Genomic DNA, 25008 nt, shown 5'->3' with positions numbered 1-25008 from the left:
TAAATCTAAGTACTCGTGGTTTGAGTAGTTCACCTGTATCTAAATGTAACTGCCGCCGTCATTAATTCCTGAGGCTTTCGCGTGTGCAGTCGAGCATTATAGCGACTAAACCACCATGGCGGGAAGCTTTGTATAGACCCGAGGCTGTTTTAGTGCGTGCATGTGATGCAAAGGTTCGGGTTTCTGAAATCTCACTGGGTTTCTGAAATTCACCAGTACCAGTTATATATATAATAACCGCAGTGGACCGTGGCTCATTATTTCGGCCTTCAGTCCATAAAGAAATAAGCTTAACACGGCCACCCACCTCCCACAAAAGTACACCAAAAAACATACCTGTACGTGTAATAAACACGCAAACACAAATGCGGCTCAACACACACACGCTAGGCAAATGTAACTTCTTGTACCTTAAAAAGGTGACCGAGTCAAGTGACGCAAGGGGCCAAACACCAATGAGCCCAAACGGAGTTCCTTGGAGTCGCACAAAGCAAGAAAACGCCAAGCTGTCCACACTGCTCAGCTGTCATTAAAGGGGGTCAGAGCCACCTGTGATATACTTCGATGTGATCGCGCATCTGTCTATGCGCTAGAGGATGTGATCCTGTAGCGCATAGACAGGATAACCACTGGTCATTAAGGGTAACTAACTGGATTCCCAGAGAAGGTAAGCGGGTTAGGGAGAGACAGAAGGTTAGGTGGGCTGATGTGATTAAGAAGTTTGCGGGTATAAATTGGCAGTAGCAAGCTCACAACAGAGTTGACTGGCGGAACATGGGAGAGGCCTTTGTCCTGCTGTGGACGTAGTCAGGCTGATGATGATGATTGCGGCTCACCTACGTTCATGTACGTGTGTTTGTGTATATATTTGTTGCCAATAGCGCATAGCAAAGACGACATTAAAGTGTTTTTGCAGGCTTTTAAGGCTGTGTAACAATGAAGCACTCCGTTTCTAATAATCAAGTCTCGGTGGGCTCAAAGACCACCATATACACAATTAACGGGACAGTTGGTGCGATCTTTGCCAGACAGGCACTGACACCGCGTACGAACCTGACATCTGTTGTACTTTTGTCGTTTTTAGCTAATGGGAGCCATGATAGTTCTAGGTATAAAAATTAACTAGCAAACGTTTTAATGGGACGTTTTTTCGCGACTACTGTGCGAGGTTTCTTTTTTTCAGTTTCAGTTGATTGTTTAAAATACAAAAGGTTAATGCTACAGTATAATATGCCGATGATGGTTCCAAAATCGAGCGACTGAAGGAGGACTCCTGGGCGTGCTGAAAGTAGCGAAAAGCTTGGGCTCTATTCTGGACCACTGTACTCTTCATCTTTATACCGCTTGCAATTTTAACGGCTTAACAAAATATTTGTATAGCTTAAAGTTCGAGTTTTCATGCACCATGTGACTCCGTCTCCCAGCAGCAAACTGTAGTTCAATATTCCACTATCTCGAGGGTCAGCCCTCTGGACTGGTTGCACCCGTCCTGTCGACTGCGCCACTTTATATTCGACCGATCCCTGAGATCATACGATTCGCGCATCACACACGTAACGTGTTTTGAGCCTTCGCGTCTAGCGATTTTGCTTGGTAATCAAGTCATTAAAAAGGTGCAAAGCGCCATGAAGGATACAAACATTTGTGAAATTCTAGTATTTATCTCCCCAAGATGGTGCACGATATTTGACAGTTCATCAGTCGAGAGCTCCAGCTTGAACGTGGTCGCACTTCTTTTCTAATGCAGCACTACTGACCTTCGTGAACTGCTGGGACGTCAAGTGGTCAACGCGCGTCCAAGATTTCTTCACCTACGGCAAGTTGATTGCCCTGGCCACCATCATCATCACCGGAATCGTGCAGCTCTGCTACGGTGAGTAGAATGTCGAAGCTCATTCGGTTTGATCACAGGGACGAAGACAGTAAAGTACATCCATATATAATACGAGCTTCAAAAATAAAGCTGGGGAATCGCCCAGTAACATCAGACAATACATTGCTTCCTATAGCTAACTTGAGCAACACAGATGCAGCAGTACCTAGCTGTACGCAGTGCTTACATCGGGTGTTGCAGAATCTTTAATGCCTTGTTTTATATTCCCAACGGCTTCCATGGGGACTTAAAAATCACTGTTGTTCTAGTGTACAGCTTGTATTGAATATATTTCTTTATTATAGTTAGAATGCCCCATGTTACTTCACTAGTGTAGTTTTTCTAATCTTCGAGTTTAAATTGATGTCGATTAAGTGCACTAAAAAGACTGCTCCTTAAGCCCTCGTTCTTCGCTAAATTAATGCGTTACACGAATGAATGTTTTTTGTAACTTACGCTTGCTATTTATTGTTCCTCTGTACACTCTGGCATGCTTGTGGGCGAATAGTGAGGACGTCATAAATGTATCTGGTTTTCGTTACGGGACAAGCGGCACTGACAAGTGCGTACGATAAAGAGATGGTCGTAAATCAGACAGTCGGCGGGCGCGCCGTCAAAGCTGCAGCAGCTGGAGTACGTGATTTGTGCCAGTGTCTCGAATGCGGGTGATCGTCGCTTGCAGGTGCTCATCGAATCGCCGCCATGCGGCGCCGTTACCTACGTCGCACTATGAGCTCGTTATAGGCACACTGAGGTGAAAACAGGTTTAAAATAGGCTACCCATTAGAATCAAGTGGGAACAGCGCAAATAAAACAATACACAAGCAAAAGGCTCACACGGAGTGTTATTCCGGATACTCAAATTCCGCCATCTTGTGTATTTTCGTAGTGGGGCATTTTAGCCAATCGAAGAGTCTGTAAGAGCCCCGCGAGCCAATCGGAGTTGACAAGATGGCGAACCCGACACGGAGAAGTTTTAAAGTTTTAAAAATATCACTCAGGTCTCTCTCAAACACGGGCGATCCGACTTTGACACGATGTCATGGTGCATGTGCCCTTCCTCTGGTGAGAAAGTCGTGAATTGTTGTCTCAAAACCTCTGCATGCCTTTCGATTTCAGAGGCTTTTGTTGTGTGGTGAGCTAAGTTGTCCACACTCTTCCCACGAAGATCCGCTTCCCTAGAAAACGCGGTATAGAGGACAGCACAGGAAAATAAAGGGGGAAGGCGCTTGTCTGTGCTGAAGCAGGGGCGACAGCTGAAACAGTCTTTCTATAAGGGTGACGTCAATCGACGCACCTCTCGGGATCACCGGAGAGTGACTGACAGACAACCTTGCGAAACGGACTCATGCTCTATTAAAATACAGGGGCCCGCGCAAGTTTACTTATGTTTTTATCCTTGTGTCCATAGTGCAGTTAGTGAGCGTACTGGTTCTCGTGCTATTTGTTGTTGCTGGTTGTGGTGTGAGGTGCCATCAAGTTGCTATGACTACTAGTAACAGCAGTGCACGAGTGTTATCGAATCTATCTAGTGCAGTCTCTTTACGCTTGCTGACACGTATGGCTGTGACCCGAATAATATCTCCTGGTCTTTCGAGAAATTTGCTTGCCGTATAATTAAAACTCCAATTTCATTCTTCAGCAATGACCATGCAATATTGACTACTGAAGCTTTTGTGTGCGAGTAAGTGTTTGAACAGCTTGACAAAAAGTTGAACTCTGCATAAGAATGTTCTGGGGGTTATTTCTGTCCCATTAGCCGCTTTTTGGAAGACCTGTAGTTAACATCATTGCGCCTCTTTCTCCGTAATTCGGCACGAATTTCTATCCCGTATATCCAAAAACTGCTTTCGATTTGCCACTTTGCATAATGTGCCTGCCATTTGAGGAATCCAAATTCGTATCTCCCTTCTTACACAAATAGATGAAGCATACGGTTGGACTTCCGTGCTTGTTCCACGTTCTCCGCCAGAACCGGTGCCACTTTGCATGCTTCTCTGTGTGACTGACAGGGGCCGAGGTGTTGTGTCGTTGAGGCGCGGCTCTCTCGACGTTGTCGGACTCTTCTTAGCCCGTCGCTCCTGAATAAGCGGCACCGCTTTCGTGCTGCTCGTTAGCCGTTGTCGCGTATCCTCTCACGTGCGTGCTGTCCTCGAGTGCTTGCGAGTCGCTGCATACAATTGCGAACTCCCACACGCTTACACTTTTTTGTATTAGCTAGGGCAGCGTTCCCATTCGCCTCGCAATTTTCATCGCCACTACTACTATGACCTCCCTCTCTGTGAGACGGCAGCACTCGCTGCTCTGCATGCTTCAATGCGCATCCTGTTTTGAATGGAAGTTCTCTTGTGTTTAGGTGCTTCCTTGTGCGGGTTATTTTTTTGTTGGAGGAAGTTGTGTGTGTGTGTGTGTGTGTGTGTGTGTGTGTGTGTGTGTGTGTGTGTGTGTGTGTGTGTGTGTGTGTGTGTGTGTGTGTGTGTGTGTGTGTGTGTGTGTGTGTGTGTGTGTGTGTGTGTGTGTGTGCGTGCTGTTCTTGGCCTAGTTGGCAAGTTTCTGTTCTGCTTACTTCTTTATGTGAGTGTTTTCCGTTGTTCCTGGTTGTGTGCGTTTGTGTTTCTGTTGACCCAGGTTGCTTTTATGTCCGCGTTTTTGTTATGTCTACCTGAGTCTATTCGCGTTGCTATTGCATTGAGCCAGGTGGCTTGTCTGTTTTTGGCAGGCCTGGTTGCGCGAATGGATGTGTTCTTGTTGGCCCCAGTTGTGTGTTTCTGTCACTTGTAAGTGTTCACGCCTGAGTTTGCCTAAGGTCTGCCTGCGTATGTGACTGCGTTTCTGTTGGGCTAAGTCGTGCGTGTATTTCGGTTGCATTAAACCAAGTTCCGTGTGTGCACTTTTCTGTCGCCTAATGTCGTGTATGAATGCATTTTTGTTTTGTGTGTTTCCTTGGGATGTAGTGCGTCCGTTTCCGTAGGGCCTAGCGGGGTGTGTATGTGTAATGTGGTAGGGCCTACATTTTTGCGCGTGTGTTTCTACGGGACCCAGTTGTGCTACACTTATGCTAAGCCTGACTGTCCGTTTGTTTCTGCCTGCGCACGCTCTATTGTCTTCCGCGTCTCTTTCAACTGCGCCGACGCAAGTGTGGCACCGCCGCTTAACGATGTCGCGCATGCGCGCTCGCGCTCACTGAAGCTGCACAATCGTCGCATGCAAACACACTCGCGCCTCGTAGCGGCTGAAGGGGTCAGCGGCCCGACAGGCCCTTCCTGCCATAACGCTTTCACCTGCACACAGTTCGGTCGTTACGTGGCCGTTTCCGGTTCGTGGCCCTATGTCTTTTCGTTTGTATGATTGTTCTTTCTACTTCCGACAGCTGAATGTTCGTTTATGATCTGGGAAAAGCTTTGGCATCGGTGAAACGAAAACAAAAGACGAAAAGTTGCGCCACCCGTGTTTCAGGGCGCTCTGGATTCCGGAACATCAGTTTATGCGGTTTTCGTGATGTTCAGCAAGGATAGTGGACAGCACGAGCCTAAGAAGGCTTGAGCGATTAGATAACGAAGACAGAATGATTTCTTGTCTCGCATGTCCCCATAGTCACTGGTGGGAACTTACAACTTCGCGAAGGTCGCTGGATCGAATCTCGCTGCAAATTGCTAGAGGCCCGGGTGCTTCAACTTAGGTACACGATAAAAAAAAACACCAGGTGGACGAAACTTCCCGAGCCCTCCACCATTGTGTGCCTCATTGTGATATGGGCGTTTTATGGCGTAATCCCTTAATTCAAGTCAGTAAAGAACTCTTTCGAAATAAGCAATAGAAACTAGTTTGAAATTAGCCAAGCCCTATAGACTTCAAGAAATGGGGCGATATTTTCCGTTTTGATCCCCGTTTTTTTATGTTCTGAAAGATAAATAATTTTCATTGGTACACAGCTGATGTAAGTTGCCTTAATATATTTGTGTGTTTCTAATATATTGCTATGAGTTAGTACCGCTTTGCCACGGTTAAAATAGCCAAGTTATTCATGCGCTGCTGGTTCATGTGTGCGAGGTATAAGCTCTCTTTAATAAACATTTAACAGCGCCACTGCTTAGGCAGGCTATACAAACTTTAGTGTGTACAAGCGTGCACAAACAGCTATCGTCAATAACGGTTATGTGCCACTTAAATTGAGCAAGCCCCGCTACACTCACCGGTGGTCCACTAAAAATGAAGACGGCAACAGATGGGTGCCAAACACCAATTAATGCTTCTACACAGACGTAACCAGTAATTGAGAGAAGCTATAATAAGATGTAAATACTGCAGTTACGAACACAGTGGCCGCACGTTTCAGCTTCTCTCAAGCACCTGCACGGAGTGCTTCAGAGGCGCATACAATGAAAGAATGTAGGAATGGTGAGGGCTATGGCAGCTGTACGAGAACACTCCGAGTTGATTTAACCAACGACGACGTGCGCGTTCACATCCATCGCATGTGTGAACGCTCGTTTTCAGCGCTATGGTTTCTGTTTCGGGAGTTCGCACATCCGTGTCGTGTATGTGACTGTACATGGTCTAGCCGTCGTCTCATCTTGTCTTCTTAAGTGCTCTCTTCCCTCTTCCGGGAAGAGTAAGCAGGCGTCGTGCCCCTCCAGGTAGCAGTCGCCGGCTTGCTTTCTTCCGCTCTTCTCTGTTTCGTTGGATATCTGTGGGTACAAATCAAATGAAAGGAATAAGTCAAACCTCCGGTGCTGGGAGTAAACCCAGAAACAATTCGTAGTGTTATTTAGCTAAAACCCATAGCAGCAGCTTAGAAGCAACCTGATTTGCCTTCAGAATCGTCCAACTTCGCCGTTTCAAGCCTTACTCGACTTGATGCAAGCATCGCGATCTTTCTAGTTCTAAGGCCAGAGCTCGGCCTCACTGGTTGCGACACTTTATTGCCACCGCTTCTTGATAGATCGCTGGTTCCCCCTTCCCAGCATACTGATCCAAATCACCCAGCGAAAATTGTTGTGGCTGAACGCGCTTAAACCAAGCTCATCGACATACAGATACGACCAGTGGCGTAGCCAGGGGACGGCACACGGGGCTCGAGCCATCTCCTCCCCCCGAAATGTTTTGCGCCGTGGCATACAGAGCAAAAAAAAAAAATGGCCATTTCGAGGAGGTCCTTCTCTTCCTGGAATCAAGGAATCTCGCTTATGCCCCTGGCGGCAAGCAACAAATAAAACGTGCGCCTCTTCGCGGCAAGAAGTGGCACGCTGTCTACACTTCCCTACGTAATTCTGGCATGACGGTCGCGTAATAAAAGTGGAGGTTCCGAGGCGCACGCGACTTCTGGCATGAAAGTCACGTGATAAAAGAAGAGGTCTCGAGGCACGCACGACTTCTGACATGACAGTCACGTGATAAAAGTGGAGGTTCTGAGGCGCGCGCGATTTCTGGCATGACAGTCACGTGATAAAAGTGGAGGTTCCGAGGCGCGCGCGATTTCTGGCATGACAGTCACGTGATAAAAGTGGAGGTTCCGAGGCGCACGCGATTTCTGGCATGACAGTCACGTGATAAAAGTGGAGGTCTCGAGGCTCTCGCGGACCAGAGGAGCTAGAGGTATGCGGGAGACAACTCACGCTGTGAATGTCCATTGCTACGGACCACGCACGTGCAAGAAGAAAGGAGTAAAAAAACGTTGACACACACGTACACACTCTATCGCGTTCCGTATCTCTATAACCTACCTTCGATTCTCGATTCACGGTGTTGAGCTGAAGTGTGTCGCAAGGAAAGCCAAAGCACGAACATCCTTCTCTCCCCAACCTAGCTGCTATCCTTATTGCATCTACCTCAAACAGTCGCTCACGGTCGACGCTGTTTTTTTTTTTTTGCTCGCAACTGAAGACACCGACACCGGCAATTCTGCGAAATAAAATCTTTAACGCTTTTGTGTTTAAAACGACAGCAAAAGGATATTCTTCATTCTTAGTTCAGAAGACATGTGCGGGAAGGCTAACGTACCACGTTTATTTATATGTGGCTTGCATATCCGTTTAACGTGACCTGTTAGTACGTCACCTTATGACAACGCGATGCCTGTTTTGAAGCGCTTGTAGAACAGTACGTTAGCCTGCTAAGATGTGTGTGTGTGTGTGTGTGTGTGTGTGTGTGTGTGTGTGTGTGTGTGTGTGTGTGTGTGTGTGTGTGTGTGTGTGTGCTCTTTTGCTTGTGTTTGTGCTCTTGGGTGTGGGTGGACGACTCACCTTCGCTCAGGTTCTTTGCATAAGCTCCGCGCCACGATTTCTTAACGCGCTATTATCTCCTCTCGTCTGTGGGATGGAAGCGCTGTATAATTAACATACCCCACGTCAGCGACTTCATTCAATATGTGTGGGTACTGAGGACAGATCGTGGGCCGAGGTCATTACGTCGCGCGTTGGTGGGATTCTGTACTACTCGGAAGAGTTTAGGTTAGGTCTAGTTGATTGCACATAGCTATCAACTACAACAAAAATAATGTAACACAAGAAGCAACGCGTACAACGGCGAGCAGGGGCGCGAAATTCATTCCGTGCTTAATTTTCTTGGATGTTCTGAATGGCTTTTGTACGAGTATTTTTCTTGAGTGTTTTTTGTCTCGGCATCAAGGTGCAATCTAATGCAGTATAATTTAGTATTTATTTATTTACTCATTTATTTAATCTCCATTGGTCGTTTCATTCACTAATTGCACGTGTAAGCGCAGACGCGTCGAATGCAGGTCGTGCAATAACAGTTTTTTTTCCTGTGTCTTTTTTCCAGGACACACCGAGCACTTCAATTTCGAGAACACCGAGACTGACGTCACCAAAATTGCGCTCTCCTTCTACTCGGGGTTGTTCGCTTATAACGGCTGGTGAGTGGTCCGCTCCCACTTATTTCGACTGACGCTCGCCAGGGGCGCACATGTCTCGAACTGAAGCTTCCTTTAAAACGCTGTGACGCCGTAAGCATACTTCTGAATCGTCGGTGCCAGTCATTGGCAGCTTTGTTGGAGAAGACAGGAAAAACTCGTGAATCTTCCCTGCACATTCCTCTACCGTTGTGTAAAGACGTGACCACTTTGTTGTGTATCATATACGCATTATATCTAGTTGCTAAGGTACTCGGCTGCTGACCCACAGGTCGCGGGTTCGAATCCCGGCTGTGGCGGCTACATTTCCGATGGAGGCGGAAATGTCGTAGGCCCGTGTGCTCAGATTTGGGTGCACGTTAAAGAACCCCAGGCGGTCGAAATTTCCGGAGCCCTCCACTACGGCGTCTCTCATAATCATATGGTAGTTTTGGGACGTTAAACCCCACAAATCAATCAATATACACATTATATACACAGTGCTCATTTACGTGATACCGTAAACGAGCTCGGTTCACAGAAATCGTTGGTTGTGAGCGAAAAAGCAGCCTTTTGCAAGACCAAAAAAACCCGGAAAGTCGAGAAAATTTCAAATGAAATAAATGTTATCTTAAAACTTCTGGCTCTTAGTGGGGATCAAACCTGGGTCGCTTGCGCACCAAGCGGATGTTCTACCATACAGCCATGGGGGATTCAAAAGCAGAGTCTGCTTGCGAACACAGCGATAATAACTATCTCTGCTTGGAAATGCAATGAAAGTAACTTGCATGTTTTACAAACACACGCGCCCTGTATAGATGCGTCAAAATCTAACATGGAATATCGCAGTAAGAATGCGTGGTACAAGCGTATACATTGCCATGGGGCATGAGAACGTGGGATCGTCATGGCTTCGTAGTTTAAAGCCAGTCACCCACTACAAAAAGCACACCACTACCACACACTCCAGACTGCGTGGTTGTGGATAAGTGCACATGTTGTGCACGTTCTGGGCCTGCAGCGAAGAAGTTTGGGTGCCCGTATGAAGCAAGCTTCCCGTGTGCACGCCGTCTGTCGGTTGATTGGAGTACTTATTTATCTATTTATTTTCATACCTCAAGGGCCTCCTAGAAGGAGGCGTTACATGAGGGGTGGTACAAGTGACAGACTAGAACAAAAAACGAGGGTAGGGGTGAGGGGGAGGTGTGCTACCAACATAACTATATACAAGACCGTTACAACAATAAATGAGTGAAGAAGCATAAAAGAAACTACATGGCCGGACACGCTACATGTTTTACATTGGGACCAATCAGAGTTTAAACAGCTTGGATAACCGCGCTTTACAGCAGTAGAATGGTGCAAACATACAAGTCAGAATGCAAACAACGGCAATGAGCTAGGTAGCTATAAATTTGGTAAAAACAAAAAACAATATGATGTCAGAAGGCTACGCTCCATTACTTCACCTGCACTGACAACAATGAAAGTAAAAAAAAACCGGGAACCATAAAACGACATGAGGATATTACACAATTCCGGGCGCGGTAAGCAGCGATTTAAACTGGTTAAGGTCTGTACCACGTGAGCGGGAAGATTGTTCCAGTCTTTGGCTGACCGAACAAAAAAGGATTGCGCGAAAGTGTTAGTTCGTGGGCGGGGGTATGAAACTTGATGTTCGTTTTTGGTGCGAGTGTATACATGCGATTTTGGCGTGACGTAGGAGTTTGGTGATAATGAGTAATGAAACCTATGGAATAATGCCAGCCTTGCTAGTTTCCGACTTATACCGTGGGACTCGACGACAACAGCACCCTCCAGACTGCGTGGTTGTGCATATGTGCACACGTTGTGGACGCGCTGGGCCTGCAGTGAAGAAGGTTGGGTATTTGTATGAAGCAGGCTTCCCGTGTGCACGCCATCTGTCGGTCGATTGGAGTTCTTATACCATGGGACTTGACCACCAAAGACCCTCTAGACTGCCTGGTCGGGTATATGTGCACACGTTGTGCGCGACCTGAGCCTACAGCGAAGATGATTGGGTACTCATATTAAACAGGCTTCCCGTGTGCGCGTCATCGGTCGGTCAGTCGGAGCTCTTGTACTGCGGGACTTTACCACCACAGCACCCTTCAGACTGCGCGGTTGAGAATATATATGTGCATACGTCGTGCACGTATGGGGCCTGCAGCGATCGGTCTATTGGTCAAAGAGCCCGTTTCGCAGATGGTGAAAACTTTATTACTCCCAAAAGAGGGGACCGGCCGAGAGGTCGGTTACGCTGCTTAGAGGAGGTCAGCGGGGATCCCTTGGGACAGCGGCTTCCAATGCGCGTGAGATTACCCGGCGTTGCTGTGCCGAGTCAGCGATATGTAGAAGGGTTTCCCATGTATCTTCTGTGTGAGAAGCGTAAATTCCGGCATCGGCGCTTGTGAGTGAACAATAATCAAGTTAAGCGTGACCTAAAAATCGAGAATGGTATAAATAAAATAAATTATAAAAAAATACTTGGTCAGAGTGGCGACCAAATCAAGGTCTGTGGGTCTGCGTCGGGATGGAAGCCGGGTCATCTTAGTGGCAAGGGGATGTTCTACCACATGTCTGCACGTCTGCTTGCAAATACAGTGATAAGAACTTCCTCTGCTCTGAAATGCATTGAAAGTAGCTTTCACGCTGTACAAACACACGCGCCTCTCATATGTACTTCACAGTGTAACATGAAATATGAAATCATGAAATAGTGTAACATGAAATAATGCGTAATACAAGTGCCTTTCGCCAGCGGGTGTCAGAACATGTGGTTATCATAATGGCTTCGTGGTTTATAGCCGATCACCCGCTACAACAGGCACTAACATACTGCGCCTATTTTCTTAAGGCCAGCCCCACCGCGGTGGTCTATTGGCTAAGGTACTCGGCTGCTGCTGACCTTATAAAGGTGACGGCATCCAATCACGGCGGCGGTGGCTGCATTTTTGGTGGACGGGAAAATTGCTGTAGGTCCGTGTGCTCGGATTAAGGTGCACGTTAAGGAACCCCAGGTGGTCGAAATTTCTGGAGTCCTCCACTATGGCGTCTCTTATAACGATATAGTGGTTTTGGGAAGTTAAACCCCACATATCAATAATCAATTTCTTAAGGCCACGTAGTGGGTGCATAGCAAGTTCGAAAAAGTTTCATGCACTAAGTGTTCAAAGAACGCACTAGGAACAGAATATTGCTGTAGCGTTCATCTCCTAAAAACGAAGCTTCAGGGTCCCCTAAGGTTTCATTTAACAACTTATTCGTCATGTGAATCTATCAAATTATTGACGCAATTTGCTCTTTTTTTCACAGGAACTACTTGAACTTCGTCATTGAAGAGCTCAAGGATCCTCACAGGTAAGCACATGAATGTGCAGTATCGGGTACCTAGTGTGGAGGTACCGGGTACTCAGTATTGCCGTGTACCATACCTGATGGTTCATGCAGAGACAGCACAAGCGCCACACGGTGTAACGTGTTTTTACCTTCTGGTGGCTAGGCATCAGAGTGAACAAATTGAGTGAATTTTTCATGAAACGAGCCTGGCTTTGACGGCACTCATTAACCACTCTATATATAAAATATTTGTTATTCCGGAGATAGCAAACCTATTAAACTTAAGGGGAAATAAATTTTTGTTAGTCATTTGTTCTGTAGAGTTGTGAATAACGTCGTGGCAGTGATATCTCAATCCATAAATTCTGGGCGCAGTTTCTGACCACATGCCGTCGTGAACGCATGCTTGGAGACTTTTTTGTTTCTTGTTCAGGTGACCCACGTCTGTTGCAACAGCCCTAGACTAGGCGCTTAAGATGCTAGGATGGTCTGATTTGATGTCAGCTGACAATGGAAGAATGAGAGTGGCGTGGAGTGCATATGGAAGGCATTCTGAGATCATGATTTGCAGTGTAGCTCTACCCCTCAAGAAGAAGACGTGGTACAGGTGCATCTTACTTGCAGCGCTTACGAAGCAGAAATGAAGAGGCTTACGAAAAGCTTTCTACTTAGATTGACGATGACGCAGGGAGTCATTTTCGTTCCTGCCATATATATACTAGCCTTGAGTGTTGTTTTGACTGAATGCGTGATGTGGTACCACCTAATAAATGCAGGAACCTCCCGTTGGCCATATTCATCTCGTGCATCCTGGTCATGGTTGTGTACACGTTCAGCATCGTTGCTTTCCACACCACACTGTCCGTGCAAGAAGTTCTCGGAGCGGAGGCCGTCGCTGTGGTACGTCTTCATCTCTTCAGATCTACAAGCACACTCATCAGGTTATGCTACTGAGTTGGGGCGGCGGTAGAGGCACACTGTACCGTTTCGTAATATACTTAGGGGATGTAAGAGCGCAAAGATAGATTAGATAGATAGATAGATAGATAGATAGATAGATAGATAGATAGATAGATAGATAGATAGATAGATAGATAGATAGATAGATAGATAGATAGATAGATAGATAGATAGATAGATAGATAGATAGATAGATAGATAGATAGATAGATAGATAGATAGATAGATAGATAGATAGATAGATAGATAGATAGATAGATAGATAGATAGATAGATAGATAGATAGATAGATAGATAGATAGATAGATAGATAGATAGATAGATAGATAGATAGATAGATAGATAGATAGATAGATAGATAGATAGATAGATAGATAGATAGATAGATAGATAGATAGATATGCAGCATGACTTTATAACGGCGTGACAAAGCAGACGAAAAGGCTAATAATCACACGAACACAAGTGTCAAGTGAAGTTTCTCAAATAACAGTGCAAATATATATACACACATGGAATTAAATACAGATATACAGAATGCAATATACAGATATTCTTTCGATAAACATATTGGTCGCGTGCACTTTTGAAGTGGTGATTGAAAGGTATGAGGGGAAACTTAGAGAAAGGAATGCAAAACCTGGAATGCATCTGAATCACTCTATGAAGATTTAATGAAGATGGTCTGGCTTCTGTAACAGCAGGTGGGTAACAATAGACCACATATGATAATACGGGTGATATGCTGGCAACTGCGGCTGCTGAAAACGGTCAGAAATGATCGTCGAATCGCAGGCCCAGCTTCCCAGTGATTCGCATTACCTAGCTGCTACTAACATTATTCATTATTTCGTCTGCTTTGTCCACAATCCTCCTTGCTCCTATTGCTCCAACATCACCCACCATCCACCCAGCACTATCCCCTACTTAGCTGCTACTTACCGTAATCACCCATCATGCTATCTACTTTGCCCACCATCTGTATACTATACCAGATCCAGTATGTCTAACCTTCATTACCAGGATTTACAACGTAATCATAACGACTAGCACCTACGATACCCATCACGACAACCATAATATCTCCAGCACACCCCCTAACGCCACAACAGAAACGTGCGAGTTGATGGAACCTATTATGATTTTCACGACGCTCATCATCTCTCCAGCACATCCCCTCACGCCACAACAGAAACATGTGAGTTGATGGAACCCACAACGATTTCCACGATGTCCATCATCTCTCGAGCATACCTGCTAATCCCACTACAGAAACGTGCCAGTCGGTGGCAAGTGAGTTGGTGGTACCCACTGTGAATTACACTACGTCCGCCATTATCGCCTACGTAGGCGTTATGGCCAGAACAGAAATGTGCGAGTCCGTGGAAAGTGAGATGGTAGGTGGTGCCACAATGATTTCCCTATACGCCCACCATATTTGCCAACATGCTCACCATCTTTTCCAGCATCCACCATGGTTGTTTGCGAAAAGTCATATCGGAATACTCCGTGTTACATTGGACCTTGGTTACCTAGCTCAAACATCGTGGTTTTAAGTCACAACAAACGAGTGTCAAAATTTTTTCAATATTTCTGCATGTGCCTTGAAAAGTTTTCAATCAACGTGCCGTGATAGTCTTCGTCGACATAAATTAAAGGCATCAATGAGAAGACCTAATTAAAATGATATAATTGATTAAACTGGACGTTTGATTACCAACCAAGTCTGTTCCTCAGAGTTGACTGGGTGCTTCCCGGCTGTCCCTGAAGAAGAACGGTAAGGCGAAAATATCAGGTTTTATTTTTTAGCGGGTGTTATTCTTCATGTAATGTTTTAGTTCCTTTCATTTAATTTGAACGATATAATATTCCTGAAAGAAGTCGGGTTTTTCTTTCGTGTCATGCATTTCGCTTCTCCAGTACAGACTGGTCGACCAAGGCATACTTAGCTTTCTGTCTTGAGAGCGTGTGAAAACCACGGTCAGGTTAGCTACTGGGTCACTCATTTGGCTTGTGGAGGAAGGCACACACTTGCAGAGTTGTTGAAATTCATATCACTTGATTTATTTTTGGCCCACCCGGAAACGTTTAGCAGGGAATTATTGTTCACGCGAAATCACGTTTGTTAAATTGTGCTGGCGTGATCTTTATGCATTACCCGCTAAACTGCGACCCTCGCTATGGAGTCTGATGAGTCCTTCCGTTCGGCAGACACTTTATATGGCAGTTATGCCAGAATCGATACGTATGTTTAACCACTGATGAAGAATCACGTAAGGCCAGAATGGAAGCCAGCAACGAGACATCTTTAAAACCATCGTCTTTCGTTTTTCTGTTGTGGCAATTAAATTCTGGCTAGAGTTTTCTCGAGTGGACGTTCCCGTAATTAGATCAGAATCGCTTAATCGCTCTCCTTTCCCGCAGACCTTCGCTGAAAAGCTTTACGGATACATGGCCTGGATTGTGCCTGTCTTTGTTGCCATGTCCACGTTCGGTGGCGTCAACGGAATCCTCTTCACATCATCACGGTAAGCATATTGCTTGAGGGCCCCGCGGTAGTGTAGTACAATGCCTCTTGGCAGGGATATAGTGCTGACCCGAAGGTAGCTGTGTTGAATCTATAGTCTTGGAAGTCGCCTTTTGATGGAAGCGAAGTGCTATAAGTGCGCGCACTTGTAGATTTATATACACCTTAAAGCGAACTACGAATTCATATCCGTGGTACTCAACCTAAATCTTCAGGTGTATCGCGATTTGAGAAACCTATACGTAAGGAAACTTTTGTATTTGCTTCAGCAGCTTTGAAAAATAAAAACAAAATTTAAAACGATATACATATGCGTATTTTAGCCAGTACGTTTCACAGTCGATCGCGCTGCGCAATGCTCTTCGCAGACAATATTCCAAACGGGTGAAAGCGCAGACGCCTGTGGGAAAACACTCTGTCCTCGCTGTTATTTGATGCGCAAAAGTGCTCATTGCGCGGCTATCCGCAAACATACAAGGTACACAAGCACAGCGCAGCCGCTTCTTCCATGTGTTGCAGAAATCCACTGATCGGTGAGGCTTTCGCCCGTTTTTGCACCTGGCGCATCGTATCAGATGCGTCATAACGGCGCCGATATGTTTCCAGAACAGAACGACCGCAGCTCCTGCTTCTGCAGGTGACCTGGATATGTAATGCACCGAAGGTCGTACGCGTCTTTTCGCTCGACGAAAAAAATCGATGAGCGGACGCAGCGCCAATGAGCCGGCGCTTTCTGGGAGATTGAGACGTCAACGAAGCAGATGCAGCTTCGCTAGAGTCACTCCCCTTTTGCTGGCTGGGAAACAGTGGGCTGTATATACACGGTCAAAAAAACGACCACCAGGTCTTTTGATAGGATGTGTCGACACCAGATGTCGACATTTTCCGTCAAAGGACGGCCCCCTGGTGGCCTAGACTGGGCCAGTAATTTCTCGTTGAGCCCTCAATAATGCGATGAAGAATTCAGACAGTATAAAAAAGAAGCTGCTTTTTGAGGGCCAAGTTATCGAGATCAAGAAGCTTTCATTGTCTTGTTCGAGTGGCCCTTCAATTCTTCTTCTATTTTGCGGCTACGCTAGTAATGATATGCGATCACGTGCGGTGAAGGTGCGCGTGGGCATGACCTATTTTTTTTATGCGGCAGCGCACCGTTGTTTGCTGTGAGGGTGCGCTTTTATAAAAGATTGCTACAAGGTACCAAGGCTTGCTTTAATATAGTTTATTACCTGCCTACTTAGCCCCACCGCGGTGGTCTAGTGGCTAAGGTACTCAGCTGCTGACCCGCAGGTCGCAAGCTCAAATCCCGGCTGCGGCGGCTGCATTTGCGATGGAGGCGGAAATGTTGTAGGCTCGTGTGCTCAGATTTGGGTGCACGTTAAAGAACCCCAGGTGGCCAAAACTTCCGGAGCCCTCCACTACGGCGTCTCTCATAACCATATGGTGGTTTTGGGACGTTAAACCCCACATATCAATCAATACCTGCCTGCTTAGCGCCGTCAAGTGATTGGGAGTGAAACTGAAGTATCTGTGCCTATTCCGTGATAAACACATTCTTGCATGAAGGAAGAAATAAAGCAGCCTTGACAAACGATACTATCTGTGACGACATTCCCTCTACCGCAGGCACGTGCCGTTAGCCGGAACCTTCGCCCACCGTAGGTCTGCTTTACGCAACACTACACACTACAAATAGAAAGTTTACGCTTCCAACTCAAGAGAATGCCCCTTTCCCGGGGGAAAAGATGCGTGGCTAATGTCTCTGGTGATTAATGAAGTCGAAGGTGTTTGTTAAAACCACGTGGTAGAGACACCGTGCCTGCCGATGCGGCGTAGTTGGCATAAAACGCCGCGACACGAACTGGCTCGTTTCGACAGCGTGGTCATCGTGTGAAGACACGGCGAGAAGCGGGTCCGCGAAGCTACCATTGTCTTTTATTGAAATAAAAAATAAACGAAGAAGTTAATGTCACCTTGCGTAACTTGGTGACAGCTAACCATTTCCGCTTGATTGTCACAAAAGAAAGAATTAAGAACAACATAGCATATATACATATGTACACTCCTACATAGGGGAGTCCAGAAGTTCTCATTTGGACAGAACACTAATTTGGGTAGAACACGGTCACTTTTAACTATAGACCCGCTCGCAAGTCTTCGTGCCTTCAAAAAAAAAACATTTCAGCACCTTCATTGCTTTGTGATTTCTTCTAGATGGCCATAGGCCTAGTATTTTCTTCAGCGTAAACGTTTGTTTAGAATCTAGCGTATAGAGTTCCTGTTCGAGCCGCTGTCTGTGTGCGTCGTGTTTACGACAGCTCAGCAAAGCTATATACCATTGTTTTCGCCATGAAGGAAGGAAAAATTGAACTGCGTGCTTTTCGCACTTTGGAATCGCCTGCCATCTGGTGGACAGACGCTGAAGCGCCTTCATTGATTCGATAGTGAGGCGGGAAAGAACAGTTGCGGTCGATTCGTGCACTCACGTTGACTCACACCCATGCAAACGTGGTTGATAAGAAAGGGAGGAAGTGCGGTTTCAATAGGTGAGGGATATGAGGAATTTACAGATGCACGTCATACTCAGTTTTCTGAATAGGGCAAATCTGGAGGTGTTGGCCTTCGACGCGCATTTAAATGCAAGTGAAACGCGAAAGTTGTTTACTTTCTCATTGCGACTACTGCTGGATCCGGCGGGTTGTGCCAGGGTTTCAGGATTTTGTTATTGGAGGAAGCAGGGAGGATGAGAGGACATCTACGACAAGTTGGCTTCTTCGGTTGGTGCAGAAAGAGAGGGGTACTTAGGATGTGTATGATTGCAGTTCGGGCGTCCGCAAATAGAATTCAACGCTCATCTTTGGCATTCTTTCTCGCCTTTTCTCTTTGCCTGATCTCAATGCAGGCTTATGCGGTGTGTTACGATTATGTCTGCTCTTGGAGCCAATGGAAGAGCTGCCAGGCGAAAATATGGTTTGACCAGGGCTCTTTATCTGTCCTGTGTGTTAGCCATGGCGTTAACATTCAAAGCGATTGTACTGTCGAGTGGTCTTCGATCGTCAAAAGGATGCGGGTTCCGCACCCTCCTGCTTCCGACATAATGCAAGTGAACTGCTACCACACAAGCAACTCTCTCCTGTTCGTTATTTTCTTTTCAGTCTCTTCTACGCCGGTGCCGAACATGGTCAGATGCCCAGGCTTCTGTGCATGATCTCGATAAACCGCCTGACACCGTCACCCGCTGTTCTTGCTATGGTGAGTAGCCACTCCCACGTGCAAGCCCTTAGCCTGCACGCTATAGTTATACATAATCGCGGAATTGAAAAACCCTAGATAAACATCACTTCATGAGCAAAAATATGGCTAGAGATTGTTGAGCAATGTTCGTTCACTGATTTTATTTGTTTTTGTAACAATTATACTTTCTTATTGGGAAGGGGGCAGAAGAAAACGTCGTTTACTCGATTACTTGAAGGCATCCTAATTGGTCCTGCTTTTGACAATGAGAGCAACAGCTAAACAGCGTCACTGTTGCAGGACAAAAAGGTGGACACTACTACAGATAACGTTAAAGAACAAAGTACCGTATTTGATGTACTTACGAGGAAAATAAGAATGAGCACAAGAATATGTGTTATAGATACATTAGTACAGTGCATTAATTATTCTCTTGCAAGAAATTAATTTTTAGATGATTGACTACTTGAACTAGCGCAGCTAGCTGCTATCTTATTTGATAATAACTCATCAATACTTAACGTATTTTTCTTCAGGTCATTCATCCCGCCACCGTCACTCGCTGAACTTAACCCCCTTGCAGCCGAGAATCAATGTCTTTAAGTATTTTTTTTCCGAGAACGGTGAATGAATGGAATAGCCTTGAAAGTCATGTTGTCGAGCAAACTGATATTAACAAATTTGAAAGCCTACTTGACTTTTAAACTTTTCTGTCTTGTTGATCACTTGATACGTGTTCTGGTTCTCGGTGTATATTGCACTCGCCGGACAATAATGTGTACTCTTCTTTTTGCAGTGTGTGTTGTTGCAATGCGTGTATCGGTTTCTTCTTTTCTTTTTTGTGCCCTTCGCAAGATCTTATTCACGCGCCACTGTGAATTGGCTTATGTTATGCGTTCGTTTTGTCTGTTTTATTGTGAAATGTAGCACACGTTTCTTTCCACCCTGCTACGACCCCTTAACTGGGGTCAGCAGTATTTTAAATAAAAATAAAAATAAATAAATAAATAATTCAAATAAGTTGCCTAGCTGACTCGATATACCTTTGCTCTCAACGTTCGCAGTGCCTGCTGTCGCTGGTGTACCTGTGCAGCAGCGACATCTTCGCCCTGATCAATTACGTGGGATTCGCCACGTGGCTCGCCATCGGGCTCGCTGTGGCCACGCTGCCCTACTTCCGCTGGAAGGCGCCGAACCTCAAGAGGCCCATCAAGGTGCGCATAAGGGGCCGTACGTCCTGCAACCGGCGTGCATGTTCTGTTACTCGATCGGCAGCGCTGTTCTGTAACTCGCGGTTACAGAAGTTAGGGTGAAGGATTGGGGCTCGAAGTATCTTGAAATCCAAGAATGTCCGAATAGCTGAGTGAGTTTCATGGTTCCAGAACTTTTATTGAGAATCGCCCAAAATATAGAATTACGCGGATGCTTCCACACCTATACAGGTGGTGTTCTCATGATACGCTGACACCGGTCCAGTGATGTATTGGTGTCGGTGTATTATGAGAACGCCAACCTCATAGGTGGGGAAGCGTCTGCGAAATTTTGTTATATCTTTGGCGAGTCGGAGTGAAAGTTTTAGAATCGTAATTTGAAATCTTTCAACAGGAAATATCAACAACACCAGCGTTTCAGCAACAGCTTGCGAAGTTGACCCGTTATGATGAAGAGATTATAAAGATGACTTATCTTCATAAGTCATAAGATGATATGATAACATACGCCAATGAGTCATCATGTCGAATCGTAGGCTACATGTACGACCCCCTGTTCAACTATTTGTAAAATTGCACAAGTTGAGGCGCACATCGGTTATAACTTCCGAAATTCGAAAGCAAGGAGGTGGGACAGTGAAAGTGAAACCGCGATAGGTGAAAAAGATGAGGAGCATCCGTTTTACGAAGAAATGTATACTGCTTTTCTAAATCTTACAGTCATTGTTCTTCGAATGCTTGATGAATTTCCTCTCTGCACTACGCATGGTTAGTTCTGGTAGTTGTGGAATACTTGAGAAAAATCGTTAATCCAGGGCTGTGGTGCCGGACTGTGATGAATTTTCCCAGAACTTTGGAAAGTCTTCCTTTCCGAGAAACACTCTGGCGACGTGGCGGCTCTATCTCGGAAACGACTGGTTGTCAAACTGCTTAGAGCTTACAATTAATGCTCCAAAGCTTGCTGTCTTAACTGCAGTGCTTGTTTTTTGCGTAAAAGCTCAACATCATTATTTTGGCTGATGGAACAGTTTGCCTTTGTCTGACTGTAAGCTGCATAGTAGCAATTGGGACACAAGAACAACAATACTAATGCAGGAACACAAAACAAACACGGATCACACAATCTCCACAGGTTGTAATAAGGCCATACGAACTAACCTCTGCCAAAGCACTTCTGAATGCTTTTATTGTCTCGGCTGGTGGTTTTGTGGTCGCCGCCGCTGCCACGTGTATATAGAGGAAGAATGGGCTAGCCTCCTCTTTCTGTGGAGCCAACATCGCCTTTCCGACCGGGCTCGTCTGCGCGCGCTTATCTCGCCAGCGAACAAGGGGAAAGAGGGCGCTCATAGTTGCCGCGCTATCGCGGAACGATTAGCGCGCGCCTTGTGCCCCTACAGCAGGCGGGAGCTTCTACAGGCTGCGATATAAACAAAAAAAATTGCCAGACGTCTACTTGGAGCGGCAGTATTTTCTAACACCAACGTTTCGTAGAGTTACGTGAGATCGGGTCTAAATGAATTGACTGCAAGGTTCACTTCTTATATCAACGCCGTCACTACGCACGAGCCTTGTTGCGGTCATCTACTGTGGCCGTGCCGCAGGAAACTTGGTTACTTAGCAAGCGCATGTTTACTACAATTATTATTGCTCCTAAAAATGCTAGCCTTGCTTCGTAAAACGTTCGAATATGTTGCTTTCGCATTCTAAAACATTCGAATATGTTGCTATCGCATTCATTGCATTCCCCCTTTTGGCGAAACCGTGACTTCTTTTTTATTCTTTCCTGATTGCAGGTTAACCTCATCTGGCCCATAATCTATCTGATTTCCACCGTCTTCATCACGATTGTACCCATGATTGCGGAACCCGTACAAACTGGTGAGTTTCGCAAACTGCTCCAACCATTTTGTTCCGCAATCATTTGTGAGAACCTTTATCGCGCAAGCAATCAACAACATGTGGACGTATCACCTGAGCATTCAAGCTGGAACAGTCAAACGCTGGTGAACGAAACCTCTAATGCACGAGTTGAAGTGTGGCCAAACTGTGATTCGCCTGTTTTCGTCGAACCTCGTTTTCAGCTCTCGTGTTTGTCATCAGAACGTAGTCCAGTCACCGAAATCACCAAGTTTGCTTGGATGAAACACTTCCGAAAGTTAATTGATTGTCTAGTGTCTTTCTTTGTCGGGAACCCACCTAGCAGAGAGCAGCAGTAAAAATTAAGAACTGAAAATTTGTAAACTGCTGTCTCTAGATCGGCATCTTTAATAAATATATTGTCACGGGGTCATGACGTGGCTGAAGGCAAGAGACTGGATAGTCAGATCAAACTGTTTATTTGGCGCGAACATATGCCCGGTAAACAAAAGTTCGGGTTAAAGTAGCACACTTGCACTGATATCGGCGAATGCAGCGTCGGTCATCGATCACCTGACAAGCAACGAAGCGTGTCGGCATTTATACACTTGCCATCGAACATTCTAGCGTTATCGCTAGCGGCGACGTTGGTTCAAAAATAATCTGAAAGATTCACAAAGTGGACGTAATCTTAACAAAACTATCTACTATAGCCTCGAAACTTCTCTAACGCCCTAGGTGCGGTTTGCGGTTTGTGCTGAACATAGTGTAACATGGCGATAACAAAACTTGAAGAAAGAAACGTGGCAATATCATTCCTGTCTTCAATACATGCGAACAATTATATGAGTCCAAATTTCACCACAGGCTTCGGAGCCCTGATCATCGCCACTGGAGCACCCGTATACTTCATCTTTGTCTACTGGAAAAACAAGCCACGGTGGATCCAAGGACCATTCGGTACGAGTAATTTTTGTCATTCGTTTGTGTGATGAGGACTGCCTTCTCTCTTATTATAATGTGGGTTGTCGCCGCCAACAGGGGCGCTGCTAGAGTTTTTTCGGGGAGGTGGAAGGGGAAGGGGTTCAACCACTTTTCATGTGTGTACGCATACATATGTTCGTATGTGCCATTGCATGTAGGCAAAATTCAATATTTTCAATTGGACCCTCTTCCAACCACACTACCTGGTTAAGCCAGTGGTAGTCATCTGTGTTGCATGACTCACATTGTGAAACGAAATTTTATCGCATTGCTGATGCTTATATGACTTCACTTCCACATGAGCGTACCGAATTTTGTGTTGCCACAACCGAAACTCTGTCCAGAAAAAAAAAACTTTTGTTTGCACGTGTGTAGTGGCTATTTAGCATACTACAATTAGAAGACTGTTTGCACCAGCTAGAGTACGCATACAATGCATAAGAAAGAAGTAGCCGCTGGAATATGTTCCATTAAATACGACAGTCCAGGGCAGGGCGAAAGTTATAAATAGATGTGATTGAACGAGGAATGTTACTGGAGTCAACGTTTCTAGAAATGTAGTGATCATTTCTCATAGCGGTGCCTTTACGTATGCCTACAGCTTTGTCTCCCGTGAACTAGATGAAGAATCGGAAATATGAGCTTCTCAAAATGATGGTTCTCCAGCAAGAGTCGTTCTTCCCAACCTCTCATCACTCTGGCATGACAAAGTGTTTAGCTAAGCTTTAGTTATCTCGGTGGCGCCTTGCTGCGGCCACCCTGGACTTCATTTAGGCTGACTGTCGAACCATGACGTGCGTTTTTTTCCTACATGAGCATACACTCACCAGTGAACTAGATGCTGTATACTGAGTAAGTGGTACTGCAGTTAGCTAACTTTCAGGGATATAAGTGATCTCGTGCCATTACTGCTTACATTGCTCGCATGACGTCCCACTAACTCAGTCTCTTGCTCTTTCTTTTCCGTTTCTACTTGCAGACAGTGCCACGTTATTTTTACAAAAGATGCTCGTAGTGGTGGCCTCCGAAAAGCCCAAGGACGTCTAGGCACACCTGGGGCCATCTTCTTCGAGAAGGAGCACTTCATCAACCGCCCATCTGCATCCCACCTTCAAGGGTGCTCAAACGTCGTCTTTGTCATCATCGTAAAGAAAACACTGTGACCAGAGGGAAACCACTGGATACTTACGCTCGTTCTTGACTTTGTCGAAAATGAAAAAAAAAAACTCTAACAAAGAATCAAAAAGACGGAACCGTCTGCAGACGAGTCAAATGCAAAAGGGCGAATAGAGTGAATTGAAACAAGCATACAATGATTAGAATAAGAAAAACTGTAGCACGGTTAGCGTTATTGAGAACTGTGAGACGAAATGCCTCGTCGTAACAGATTCCTGGTCCTTCACTGAACTTCTTTTCCTGAATGTTATGAAAGAACATCGAGAGATACGAGGTATAGTGAACACAGGGCACGCGTATTTGTATTTACCGTACGTTGCGCTCTTCTGCCGTAATGTCCACAAACTAAATAGACTAAGATCGTTTGTGCATTACGTTTCGTTCCTGCAGTTGCTATAGGGTGTGTCGTATGATTTCATTTACGAAAATCTCAAGTAAGTTCGTTTTGTGAATGCGCAGCTCATACAAGCGTGCATATATTCTTTGTTTTTGCTTTCTATGGACTCTGCATATATTTTTCCGTTAGCCTAGCTTAGATTCTGAAAGTCTCGTGGTGGAATAGTGGCGGAAAAAGTTAATTTATTATCCACTCTATGATGCTGTCCATCGGCGACGAACTATAATCATGCATTAATAAAAAGAACGAGTGAATGTTTTTCTTTTGTGATCTGGCTGGGTGAGGCAAAACTTGAGGTGGATAAGGCTTTGCAGGTTTCCACACGGCATAGAGCTACGACTCGCAGTCCCATAAGCTTGTGTTCATGCATTCCTATACCAAAGTCCGGAAGGTTTGTTGCAGATGCGTATGATCTTGACTTGACACTGTTCATTCTTGAACTTTAATGTTGTCATCTGTATTCTGCACGTAAGTCACACACGTAAATGTTGAGATACAGCCCCACATGATTGAAACGGTCCCTTGAGGTAGACTGCGTGACACAGCTGCGCACCTCTGTAATGTACAGTCACGGGCATTTCA

General features: G+C 45.5%; 1 protein-coding gene across 1 annotated transcript in view; it reads left to right on the top strand.

Annotated features, from left to right (window-relative positions):
- Nucleotides 1-24155, top strand: part of LOC119165189 (large neutral amino acids transporter small subunit 2) — a 113727-nt gene extending 89572 nt beyond the window's left edge. The window contains exons 3-12 of the mRNA XM_075870985.1: nucleotides 1748-1873; nucleotides 8654-8747; nucleotides 12060-12104; nucleotides 12860-12983; nucleotides 15468-15571; nucleotides 18723-18819; nucleotides 19866-20015; nucleotides 21806-21890; nucleotides 22737-22829; nucleotides 23833-24155. Coding sequence (XP_075727100.1) covers nucleotides 1748-1873; nucleotides 8654-8747; nucleotides 12060-12104; nucleotides 12860-12983; nucleotides 15468-15571; nucleotides 18723-18819; nucleotides 19866-20015; nucleotides 21806-21890; nucleotides 22737-22829; nucleotides 23833-23900 — 986 coding nt within the window. The 3' untranslated portion in view covers nucleotides 23901-24155. The remainder of the gene's footprint in view (nucleotides 1-1747; nucleotides 1874-8653; nucleotides 8748-12059; nucleotides 12105-12859; nucleotides 12984-15467; nucleotides 15572-18722; nucleotides 18820-19865; nucleotides 20016-21805; nucleotides 21891-22736; nucleotides 22830-23832) is intronic.
- The last annotated feature ends 853 nt before the right edge of the window (nucleotides 24156-25008 follow it).

The sequence above is a fragment of the Rhipicephalus microplus genome, chromosome 8 (assembly GCF_043290135.1).
Source record: "Rhipicephalus microplus isolate Deutch F79 chromosome 8, USDA_Rmic, whole genome shotgun sequence".
NCBI classification, from domain to species: Eukaryota; Metazoa; Arthropoda; class Arachnida; order Ixodida; family Ixodidae; genus Rhipicephalus; species Rhipicephalus microplus.
Note: the sequence above shows the minus strand (reverse complement) of the source record. Positions and strands in the feature narration are given on the sequence as shown.